At 43.4% G+C, this 12,626-nt stretch overlaps 1 protein-coding gene across 10 annotated transcripts in view; it reads left to right on the top strand.

The window, feature by feature from the left end:
• ARMC2 (armadillo repeat containing 2) overlaps nucleotides 1-12,626 on the top strand; it is a 132,126-nt gene that overhangs the window by 17,542 nt on the left and 101,958 nt on the right. For 7 of the 10 annotated variants that reach the window (XM_032275089.1, XM_032275090.1, XM_032275092.1 and 4 more), the window contains 2 exons: nucleotides 608-779; nucleotides 8,149-8,356. In XM_032275089.1, coding sequence (XP_032130980.1) covers nucleotides 608-779; nucleotides 8,149-8,356 — 380 coding nt within the window. The remainder of the gene's footprint in view (nucleotides 1-607; nucleotides 780-8,148; nucleotides 8,357-12,626) is intronic. The other 3 variants (XM_032275094.1, XM_032275093.1, XM_032275096.1) reach the window with 1 other exon arrangement.

Raw genomic sequence — 12,626 nt, 5'->3', positions numbered from 1 at the left:
GTATCAGCATCAACACTTAAGAAGGGGAAGAAATAGGGAGTATCAGCATAAAATTGCTGAGATTTAAAATATAAAACACTTTCATAAGTCCAAGACAACTTCTTGTTTTTCTGTTTTATGGCTTTTTCACCTAAACTCTTTAAATTTTTTGATATCATTAAAAAATACATTTGTGGCATCCAAAATATGTAAATGTAGCACTTACATTCCACGTAATTCTTGGTACATATAGGTACCCAGTAAGTGTTTTCTGAACTGAATCGAACTCAGAATGTTGTAAAGCATGTTGAATATGCTATTTTGTAATTTTATTATTAAATAGATAATATCTGTTTGCTAGCATGGGTAAGCTGTTTTACTCAAGTATGCTAACAGTACAGCAGAGTAGTTAATACAGTATGATTGAAAAAAGCCAATTAAAAAGTGCTTTATATGTGCATATGTCACATTATGCAAGATGGGCCAGTGGGATGGTAGAATCAGGAAGCCAAGACGAGGCCAGGCAGATAGCCCTTGTGCTCTTCTGGAAGGGTTGGGGCTGGCTCTGAGGTAAGTGTTCTTTGAGACACAGAAGGTCATTCCAATTATTTAAAAAATCTCTTTCCAGAAACCGAAAGTTCCAGCATCTCCCACCACAGAGGAGGATTCCTGCTTTTCCTTTCCTAAGCCCCCAGTGGACGCTGCGAAGATTAGAAGAATAAGCAGTGCCAGGGCTCGCTTATTCAGGGCTGCCTCCCAGGGGGCCCTTCTGCCGGACAGATCCCTTCCTCCCTCTGACTGTAAGGCCATGTAACATCCTATCATCTCTGGGGACAGGCATGCTTCTTGAATTTGCACACAAAAGCTATTTTTATATGATTTTTCCTAACCCTGGGTGTTTTTTACATTAACTAAGACTTAGTTCATATTGGGGAAAAGCTGGTAAAGAAATACTGTTCATATATTTTTCCAGGTGCTTATAAAGAATATCTAAATATCACAGTTGGTAGGAAAAGAATATTGGGGTAATTAGCTGGGCGTGGTGGCTCACGCCTGTGATCCCAGCACTTTGGGAGACCGAAACAGGCGGATCACTGGAGGTCAGGAGTTTGAGACCAACCCGACCAACATGATGAAACCCCGTCTCCACTGAAAATACAAAAATTAGCCAGGTGTGGTGGCGTGTGCCTGTAATCCCAGCTACTCGGGAGGCTGAGGCAGGAGAATTGCTTAATCCAGGAGGTAGAGGTTGCAGTGAGCTGAGATCACGCCACTGCACTCTAGCCTGGGCAATGAGCAAGACTCTGCCTCAAAAAAAAAAAAAAAAAAAAAAAAAATTAGGATAAGTATTCTCTAGTGGATGGTTCACATATATCAAATAAATGGTTTTTAAGTTAGAGTTCAAAAAGTTGTTAATTTTATTAGAAATTAATGAAAATTATAAGGTTCTTATAGTGTATATTAAGATTAGATTTTTGAGAATACCTTTCTGATCCCATGTGAGTATGTGAGCAAAATTTGAATGGGACTTTTACTACTGCTGGAGGATTACTGTCAGGCACCTAAACCTGGGAAGGAGAGGCTAAAGATTATAGCCCTAGGAGTTCCACCAACAGTTGGAATCACTTCCCATCCAGACCACATTCAGGGTTTCTCAAACTGTGGGAAAGGACCCAGAAGTGGGATGACAGTCAATTTAGTGGATCACACCAGTGTTTTTTAAAAAAAGAAGTAGAATAGAATATAATGGAAAATGTCAGAATATGTAACACACTGTAGGGGTAAGTTTTGCTTCAGGAGACTTTACCTTGGTCTTCAGTGTGTATTCAGGGTCATGTTACAAATTGATTTCTAACTGTGTGTGGTCAAAAAAAGTTGGGAATCCACTTTACCAGGAGCTACAGAACTGGTTCTCCCTCCATCAACAAGATCTGATGAAGAGAGATAGGCTTATAGTCACAGAGAGGTGGGGAGAGCCTGGAAGATACATCCCAAAGATCACAGCCCCCACCTGAGCATCATAATACCCCACCTGATGGACAAGTATTTTCTTTTGATTCATTTCCAACATTTAAAAAGTAGAAGAATCTCATGGAAGAATCCAGATATATGAATTATTGTGAAAAATCAGAAAATCTGGCAACACTGGGTCCCCATTCCATGCGGCCACAGTGGGGCATGATCAGAGCTGAGTGGTACCCACACTCTAGGATATGATCTGCAGTTCACCATGGCCCCATCCTATGCCATTCACTTGTGTGTCTGGTCTCTGATATGGATGAAGAGGGAAAGAAGAAAGAGAAGAAAGAGAAGGAAGAGAGGAAGGAAAGAAGGGAGGGAGGCAGGGAGGAAAGGGAAAGAAGGAAAGAAGAAAGAAAGGAAAGGAAGAAAAGAAAAGGAAAGAGGAAAGAAGAACAAAAGAAAAAAGAAGGAAGGAAGGAAAAGAAAAGGAAAGAAGGAAACAGAAAAAGAGAAAGAGAGAAAGAGAAGACAATGATGATGTGCAGGGTGCATGCCTCACGCTGTGATGCCATGACCAAGTATGTCATATATCATTAGGCAAGTTGCGTTACCTTGATGTCCCAGTTTGTTTCCTTTCTTACACTGCCAGTCAGTCTGATATTTATTGGGAGCCTACTAAGCGCCTGGCACCGTTCTAGACCAACAGAGTCCTGCCCTCAGAGAACTTACAATCTAGTACAGGAGATAGACAATAACAGGAGAACAAATAAGTAAGATAATTTGAGTGCTTATGAATGCTCTGAAGAAGATAAACAAGATAATGGATTTCAAAGTGACTATGATGGGGTAATTTGCTTTAGCTCAGGTGGCTCTGAAAGGTACCTTTGAGGAGCTGTCAGCTGAGTCGGAAGGTGACTCATGAGCAGGAGGCAGCCATGTAAAAATCCATGGTCCAAGTGTCCACATGGAAGGAAAAGCAAGTGCAAAGATGGCACGGGAGCAAGTGCTGGTGGTGGAGGACCCGGAGGCCCGGTGGCTGGAAAGGGGTTGATCAAGGGAAGTTGGAGGGAGCTAAGGCCACAGAACTGCCCAGGGCCTCAGAACATGGAGAAAACACCCAGATGTGTTCTACTTGTAGTGAAAAGCCAAGGTAGGGTTTACAAAAGGGAGAGACAACATGATGTATGCTTTTTCATCAACAGCAGTTCTCAATGTAGCTGCACGTTAGAATCACCTGAGGAGCTTTTCAAAAGCTTCACCACTAGAGTCCTGTGTCAACTCTGGTCAATCAGAAAGGGCTGGTCATTGCAGGATCAAAGGGCTTGCCAAGATGAGAGGGGCTGGGACCTGGAGGCAAAGGGCACTTCTTATGAACAGGATTGCAGGGTTGGTGCAAGGACTCATCCCCTGTTTTTAATTCTGTGTTCTTGCTTGTGAGGTTGAATACTGTGTATGTTTTATGCATGTAACTCTTAGGAGTGCACACTAGAAAACGCTGCTGCTTGCCGAGGTACACGTTGATGTGAAAGTGACCATAGAGATGAGTGCTTTGCTCATTATCTTCCTCCTCAGTGCTTCCCCAATGGCTTAGCTCCTTCCCCCCGGGCTACCTGACTGTTGTCTGTGTGCTCTGGGAGGGGCCCTCTGCAGCTGTCATTTCCCAGCATTCAGGACAGCTCCACACCTCCAAGGAGCACTGAAGCATGTATTCATCGTGGTTCTTTTATCCACCCTGTTTGCAGTCACCGCTCTTCACCATTCAGGCCATCCCTGAGGTCTGGGTCAGCATTCAGGAAATAGTGGCAGCAAAAACTCACTGTCATTTTAAAAGTACCTGTCATCCAATTAGAAAATTATGAAAGATGTTTGAGCTCTCCAGCCTTGGAATCACTGTCATTTGTCTGAGAGCTCCCTGGGTTCCATTGCAGAGCCTCTCTGTTGTTTAGAAGAGGTAGCCTTTGCGGGGTGACTGAGGATGTAGAGAGGGAAGGCATTCCTTCACTTGGTGTGAAGTCATTTGTGGCTGGCACTACCCCACAGGCAGGGCCAGGGTGTGGTGGCCGGTTTGGAATTCCTGCTTTTTAAGAGAATGAAAGAGGAAGAGATTTGTGTAGTCATCTCCACAGGGCCAGCAGTATAACTGCTTTGTGTTCACATAAGGTTTTTGGCTGGAGGTTGCACTGCTGTGAATTCCTCCCCAGTCATTCAAGCCAGACAAGAGGCCTGAGAGCAGTCACCACCTTCTCAGCCATCCCTGTCAAACTCTCCGTCACCAAGCACTGCACGTGCTTCCTGACTCGCTCTTGAGTCTGCATTCTCCCTTACCACTGCCACGCCACCTCCATCCCTCTTGCCTCATCTTGTTTTGCTGCTCTTAAACCACCCTCTGCTCACTGGGGTACTGTAATGGTCTGCAGGTGGGTGGATGCAAGGCCCTCAGCCCGAGGAACAGCCAGTGGAGCCTGGGGATGCTGAGCTCCCAACACAACATGGCTGTGAGCAGCAGCCTTAGCCCTTTATCCCAGGGGACCATGAAAAATGATCATAAAGCACAAGAGGTCGGGAAGCAAATAAAGATCAGATTGCACCATCCTCTTGCTGAAAACTCTTCAGAGGCCCTGCTGTGCCTACAGAAGTGTTTGCCAAACTGAGTTCCAGGGGACTCCAGGGAACACTTTTGGCAAAACGTTAATAGCTTTTCTTTGGGAAAAGGGTTCAGTGCTCAAATAGGTCAGGGAAACACTGCCTACCTGTCATCTTCTTGGCGAGTCTCTGTACACGAGTGTATTAAAGTGTTGGTAAAGAAATCTGTTCAATTTTAATTCAACCCAGCATTTCGCAAACCTGCTGGACTGTGGGGTCTGTCTTTCGGGAACACAATTGGGAAACACGAGCCTGCTGTAGAAGTTGGCAAACTTTTTCTGTAAAGGGACAGATAGTAAATATTTTAGACCCGATCCGTATGGCCTCTGCACAGCCTCTTCAGTTTTGCCATTGTAGCATGGAAGCAGCCATCCACCAATTTATGGCCATTCTCATTCCTGATGAATGTCCCCCATGAAACTAAGCTTGTGTAACTATGGTCTGTATCTTCCTGGCAGATAGTTGCAGTGCATTTTGTGAATTTTGTAATGGATCATGGGTAAATTTCAAAAGGAGACAGCTCCCAGCAGCCTTACTATGCAGGACCAGTTCAGGTTCGCAAATATTTATTTGATATCTGTTATATACCACACCCCGTTATCAGCTCTCAGACAACAAATAGACAAAAAAGCCTTTTCTGTATTTGAAACTTGAATTTCATGTAATTTTCTCGTTACAAAATATTGTTCTTCTTTTGATTTTTTTCCAATCATTTAAAAATAAAAAAAGCATTCTTAGTTTGCAGGCTATATGAAAACGAGGTGGGGCTGTAGTTTGCGGAGCTCTGGTAGGGGCGGTGGGGGATGAAGTCCAGCCCCTCCAAGTACACAGCTCTGTTGTCATCCAGCCCCGGCCTAACATTCCAGGCCCTGCTCATGCCTGTCCTGGGTCTGCCCCCTCACAGTGGGTGCACCAGCAGGGTGGAATCCCTTGTGGTTCCCCACACCCACCCTGCTGTTTCAAGCCTCAGGCAAGACCTGCTGTATAGCTGGGCCCATTGCTGAATGAAAATGTGGAGCTCTTTATTCAAAAATTATTGAGAGTTTCAAGATGGCCATAGCAGAGCCTTAAACCAAGTGTGGGCCCTTCTAAAAGTGGGGCCTGCCTGACTACACAGGCGATGCACACTTGAAGTTGACTTTCACTGCAGACTTCTGTTCCCTTTTTTTCAAGCTGTTTACCTCCTATTAACCATTCAAAATGCATCTTAGCCCCTGCCTCCTCTGTGAAGCTTTCTTTGACCAACTCCCAACCCCTCAAGGTTTCTCTACTCTCTCTGCCCGCTCCTTACCCAGCTGGGACCACACTGGGCTGCGTTTATCTCTTTACACGTCTGTCCCTTTTGTCCCCCCTGCTAGATAGAGCAACGTCGGTAAGAAAAGCCTTTTTCTCTATTTGTTGCCCAAGACCTGATAACGGGGTGTGGTATATAACAGGTATCAAATAAATATTTGTGAATCTGAACTCGTCCAGCTGGGAGCTGTCTCCTTTTGAAATTTACCCATGATCCATTACAAAATTCACACAATGCGCTGCAACTATCTGCCAGGAAGATGCAGACCACAGTTATACATGCTCAGTTTCATGGGGGCATCCATCAGGAATGAGAGTGAGTGCCCCGGGGCACTTGTAGTAATAACTGACAAGCTTACTTCAGTAGATTTGAAGATAGACAGTGTAGCTCCTCCACCTATAGGTATGGTTGGGTTTCCCTTCTAGACGCTCCGTGATGGCCAGGACTTGTTCACCATGACTTCACCCGTGTAGTGAATAGCACCTGGCACATGGTGGTGGGTGCTTAAGAAGTATTCAGGGAGTGAATGAAAGAGAAATGAATGCTAAAAGTTAACAATAGGCTAAAAATACTTTGTAATCTGAAACAGAATATGTTCTTTGTAATTCACTAGTGAAGTCATTTAAGGTGATGTGGTGATGTGGAGGGCGCCTTGGCCCAGAAGTTAGGATTCTTGGGTTCCAATAATCATAATGACAGTAACTTCTAGGTTTTGAGTGTGCTAGCACCATATAAGTCACTTTCCTAGGCCACATCATTTTAAATCTTACCACATCCCCAAGAGGTGGGGACCACTGAAGGTGGCATAAATTGAGTGATGTCCACATCACAGAGCAGGTGCTTGGGGGACCTGCCCTCAAACCCAAGTCTGAGCCAAAGCCCGTGCTCTTCCCACCCTATGGTCCTGGCTCTCCCTGTGACCTTAGACAAGTCACTTTACCTTTGGGTTCTCAGTTTTCTCATCTTAAAAAAAGAAGCCTAGAATTTCTAAGGTTCCTTTCAGTTTCAAAATTTAGTGTTTTGAAAGCAGGGAGTTTGGTCAGAGGAGAAGAATAGGTGGTTTTGTTATGACTAGTTTTTATTGGTTTCTTGGTTTCTTAGATAAATACAGAAAAGGAAAGGAAACCTTGAGTCATTTTGAAAAATCTTGCAAAACAATAAGTATTTTTCTGTATGAAGCTCATCCCCACCACCTCACAGTGTGCTGTGGGAGATTTACTCTCTTCCCCTTTAACAAAACGTTTTATCACAGACTACAGTTTAGTAGCAGCATAGACAATAAACTATTCCTAATATCAATTTGCTGATAAGGAAAGTCATATATTATTACATGTCTAAGAATCTGCAGTCCTAAACAAAAAGACAGGATGTCTTCTTGCAACTCTATCTTATACCTCTCTAGAGGTGTGTTCCAGTGCCCTCTCCTTTCCGTTGCAGAGTAGTGGTCTACTAGGCTAGGCCTACACAATCCACCCCTTACCCCTCTAATCACCTCTCCTCCTCTTCACCCCCTCACATGCTGCATTCCTGCCATTCCTTGAGCACCCCATGCACAGTGGTGCTAAAGAGTCCCCCACTTCAGCCTACCTTAGGGCCACCACACCAACTGGTCTCCCTGCTCAAAACACTCACCCTGGTCACCTGGTGGCTGGATGCCTCACCCATAAAGGATTTGCCCCCCCGCCCTACTGTACCCACCATATTCCCAATCCCCTTGACCCTTCCCCACTTCGATACTTTGCTTTTTTCCACATCACTTACTATTTTATAATATGTCATATACCTTATTTATTATGGTGATTGCTTATTGTCTGTTTGTTAGGATGAAAGCTGTGTGAGATCAGGAATCTGTATTGATGTACACCAAGTGCCTAACACAGTGTTTGACATGGGGGAGCCACTCAGTAAATATTTTTTTTAATGAAAAATTACTAACGTGATCAAATTCAAGAAGAAAAGTTGCTGTTATGGGACAGGGAAATACTTAAGTGGAGTAGGTAGTTTATAAGCCTGAAGTTGAGCATCTGCCTTCAAGTAGACCCTAAGCTGGTAGAGGTAAGATTCTGTACATTTTTACCTGCAAAATTGATGGTGCCAGGCTTAAGATACTGGTCTTGTGTATCCTCAGGAAGGCTCTGGCCATAAAATTCCAGATTTATATAAGCAATGGATAACTTTGAAATCGTAATAATTCTTAGATTGAAAAATAACATTGAAAGATAGTGATTCCTAAAATACTTTAACAAAACATTTTCTTGGTTATATTGCAGCAAAGAAGACAGTGGAATCCAAAGAAACAGTTATGATAGCAGACTCTCTGGTGAAAATAAATGGGATTTATTTAACAAAATCAAATACTATTTGCCACTTAAAGAGTCACCCACTTCAGCTAACTTATGATGGAGGCTTCAATGAAATAAAGAAGCAAGAAATGTTCAAAGGAACAACATCCTTACCATCTCATCTCAAGAGTGGAGGGTCAGTATTCTTTTTATTTAATTTTCTGGTCAGGATGACAATATCATTTACCAGTTTCTTCTCTGTCTTATATAGATGATTGGTTTGCTTTTTCTCTTTTATATAAACAAATTTTAAATTAAGGATACATGCATAGGAGAGACTACTTCTCATGGCTGAATGGAGTTGATTTTACATCATTCCTTGTGTAATACCCAGGAAAACTCGTTCATGACTGTCAAATTGCTACTTCTGTAGGACTGTAGAATAAGATTTAGCTGAGTGATGACTGATCATTCCGTTGGTGTATTATTTGGGATTCTTGCATGGCCTGGAATCTCCTATTATTTTCCTTTGGGTTAGTTCACTGTCTTTAACTCCACAAGAGTGGACACTTATTCTTTAGTAGAGCTTGTATTAAATGTTTGTTTTGCAAACTAGTGATTAAAACAGAAGAGTCCTATAGATTTCAGTTATCTGCGATATCCCTCCATTAGCCCCTCATAAATGAATGATTGGGAATTACTTTATTTCATACCATGTTCCTAGTTAGGGCTTCCTTGAGAATCAGTCTTCCTACCATATTTAGGATTTACGGAGAAATGCTTGCTGTATGGACTGTGAATTCTTATCCCAGTGTTTTACTGAAGAAACCTTGAATGATTGATGGCTAGAATGGGGGAAAGAGTGGAGAGAATAGGCTCTGTTTTCCGGTCCCAGCCAGTTGTGATGCTAAGAGAGGCAGAACATCTTGAACTGGACAGGGTCACTCAGTTTAAGTTATTTTTTCTAGGACTTTCCATTGGGTCATCATGGATAACTGCCCAGTTCAGATTTGCTTAACAAGATTAAATTCCATGGGCCATTTTAAGACCAAGTACTTCTTACACTTAACGTTAGATTTGGGTCTGACGTTGGCTTGGACACATGTAGCATCCTTAAAACTTTTTCCCCAAGTGGCTGCTTGGCAGCTCGTTAGTTTAGCTGCACTGACCCTGTCTGCGGACGCAGTCTGAACAGTGTCACACACAGAGAATTTATATTAAGCAACCTAGTAGTCCTTGTAATGTCGTTTTGCATTCAGAACATTTTTTTAAATTAAAGGAAAAATGAGATGTCTCCTTAAGTGGAAGAGAATGATTTCAAGTTGGGACTTTGGGAGTTGAGCAGAAAACATCAAACTGGCCATTGCAGACAAATCGTTTCCAGTTGGTGAATAAGAATAGGCTGTGGATCTCAGAGTTTAAACATAAAAGGCAGCAGGAAAACTTGTATTTCTTTCAGCACTGAAGTAAAAAGGAGACATTTATCTTGCTGCATCCATCCTTACAGTAATGAAAGTTGACTAGAAAAACCAGACAAGAGCTATTTAATTTGTTTATTTGCAAACCTTCAGATGTGGCAGAATAATCTGGCAAGCCAGAGTTCATTATGTCTTCCTCATTCTGGGACAGCAGGGGCATTTTCAGTTACATATTTTATCCCACAAACAGCAAAAGACAAATCAATTAGCACGTCTTCCTGACTGTCCAAAATTATGAAGCACTGGCAGCGGCACTAATTGTTTTCTTTGTGTTTTGTTAGGACGGCTTTTGCATCATATAAGGGTTGTGTCTACGCTGGGTTTGCAATGTACCCTGGCAAGGCTAACTTTCAGTAACATTTTTGCTTTATGAATCTTTACCACCTTTAATCATTGGGTGGAATTTTGTTGGAGTAGTGCCAAAAAAAAGTTTATATAGTGGGATTAAAACAAACCAGAAAATGGAAACTCTTAGCAATTATTTCATTAATGACATTTATGAAAGAGTCTGGGACACTTGATAATTGTTTCTTGTAAACATTTAAGTGACTAATTCCAAGAAATGATCTTTGCTATGCAGTGGAGTATTCCCAGTTTTGATGCTAGAGCCCTACCCTCAATTAGCATTTTTTCATCTTTAGACCATAAAGTGGAAAATTAAGATTCTTGTCAGTGAGCTGGGCTGGCAGGAGCAGGGATGGTTGAGAAGGATTGTGTAAGTAGACCGTAGAAAGTGGACAATGAGGTGAGGACACACTCCCAGTGTGGGGACCTTGCAGGCTTCTCTAGTGTGAGAGGGGCCACCTGTGTGGTGTGTGTTTATCTGGCTGGGAGAGGAAGGAGATTTTATTTACATGAAACTGCAGTAATTGTATACCCTAATTTAAAATATGGATAATTCAGAGATGGGATGGACTGGAGTTCAACTTTATGCTGGTTATGATGGAGAAAGGATTTGCTAAGCAAAGTATCATTGAGAACAATGTTTTAGGGGACCGTTTAACTTTACAAAAGAGAACACACTCTCAAGCACTTATGAAACTGTTGTCCGCAAACCTTGTGCCAGTTATGATGGTCTCCATATGTCCATTTAGGGATTCATTTAAGGTCTAGCAGACTTGCTCCTCAGCAAAACTTCACCATCACTTGCTTTGTATTGCTATATAGATTGAAAGTAATGCAGCTGCCACTGACAAAAATGTGTGTATGCTCCATCCATCCACCCACCCATCCACCCAACTACCCGTCTACTCATTGATATATCTACCCATACCTCCGCCCACACACTCATCCATCCACCCATTCACCCATCCATTCACCCATCCATCCACATACTCATTCACCCATCTGCCCACCCATCCATCCATACACCTGTTGGGTGCCAGCCCCAACCCTTTTTGTGGATTCCCTTAGTCCCGGTGGTGATGAGGGAGTGAGAAAAGAAATAAACACAAAGATAAGAGTATAGTTTCACAATATGGGTCCAGGGGACCAATGCAAGCTCCCAGGGACAGCAGTTGGCCCTGAGCTCTGGGCTCCACACACTTTTATTAGGTGCATTATCTCATTGATCTTGGGGGCTGTGGTGAGGGGAGGTGAGAAAGGTAAACTAAAAGCTATTGCAGGGTAAGATGGGGGGTGGGGGAGAGCGTGTGTCTGCAGCATTCAATTGCATATGTGGTTCTTCTAAGAAATGCTAACTTAGGACACTGAGTTTTACCACCCATGGTTATCAAGGTGCATCTGCATAGAAGCACAGCAGATCCACCAAGTCTGACCACACACAATGCATCAAGGGGCTTTTATCTCCCAAGCATTGCTGACACAGAGCAATCAGAGTTACTCCATATTCTGAGAACCTAGGCAGAGCCTGTGGCATTCTGGTTATCTCTGCCCTTTAAGGCCTTCCTGCCTTGCAAGCTCCCATCTGCAAAGACCCTCCCAAGTCTTGTGAGCAGAGGTCGCATTCCTTCCAGAGTTCTTGCACAAGCCCTCTTTACAAGACTCTCATGCAGACTCTACGTTGGGAAGAGATCATGGGACCAAAGCAATCTTTCCTGCCTTGCAACCACACCGCTGCGTTCCACGGCTTTGAAGTGCTCTCAGATGGTCTTCACTAGGGGCTTCCGGTTACCACTTGATTTCTGTTTTTACAGTCCTTAAACAATTTTTATTTTACTGCACCATTGTTTGGAGTTTTCTTAACTCAATATTTGATCCGTGGAGTGAATCTCAGTATATAAAAAGCAAAGCAAGCTTGTAATTATTTAACTAGAAATAACATAGGTCTGCTCCTGGCCATCTTGGCCCACATATATCCACCCACCCATCCATCATCCACCCATCCATTCATCCACCCATCCACCCATCCTTCCATCGACTCATCCATATGTCTACCCATCTATCCACCCATTCACCCATCCATCCACCTATCCACCCATCCATCCATCCATTCATCCATCCAGCCATTCATCCGTCTATCCATCCATCCGTCTACCCATCCACCATCCATATATCTCCGCATCCATCTACCCATTCACCCATTCATCCACCTATCCGCCCATTTATCCATCCATCCATCTACCTACCCATCCACCCATCCATGTGTCTCCTCATCCATCCACCCATTCACCCATCCATCTACCTATCCACCCATCCATTCATCCATCCATATATCTACCCATCCATCCACCCATGCACCCATCCATCCACCTATTCACCCATCCACCCATTCACCTACCTTTGCACCCATTCACCTGTCCCCCATCCATCCATTCATTTACCCATTCACCCATCTATTCATCTACCTATCTACCCACCTATCCATCCATCTACCCATCCATCTATCTATCCATCCATCCACCCACCCACCCATCACCCACTCATCTGTCCACTCATCCATCCACTTATCTACCCATCCACCCACCCATCCATCCGTCCGTCCGTCCATCCGTCCATTCATCCATTCATCCATCCATCCATCCGTCC

This window comes from Sapajus apella, unplaced genomic scaffold (assembly GCF_009761245.1).
Source record: "Sapajus apella isolate SASKATOON/1434 unplaced genomic scaffold, GSC_monkey_1.0 scaffold6, whole genome shotgun sequence".
NCBI lineage: Eukaryota > Metazoa > Chordata > Mammalia > Primates > Cebidae > Sapajus > Sapajus apella.
The sequence above is the reverse complement of the archived record's forward strand: the minus strand, read 5'-3'. Positions and strand labels throughout refer to the sequence as shown.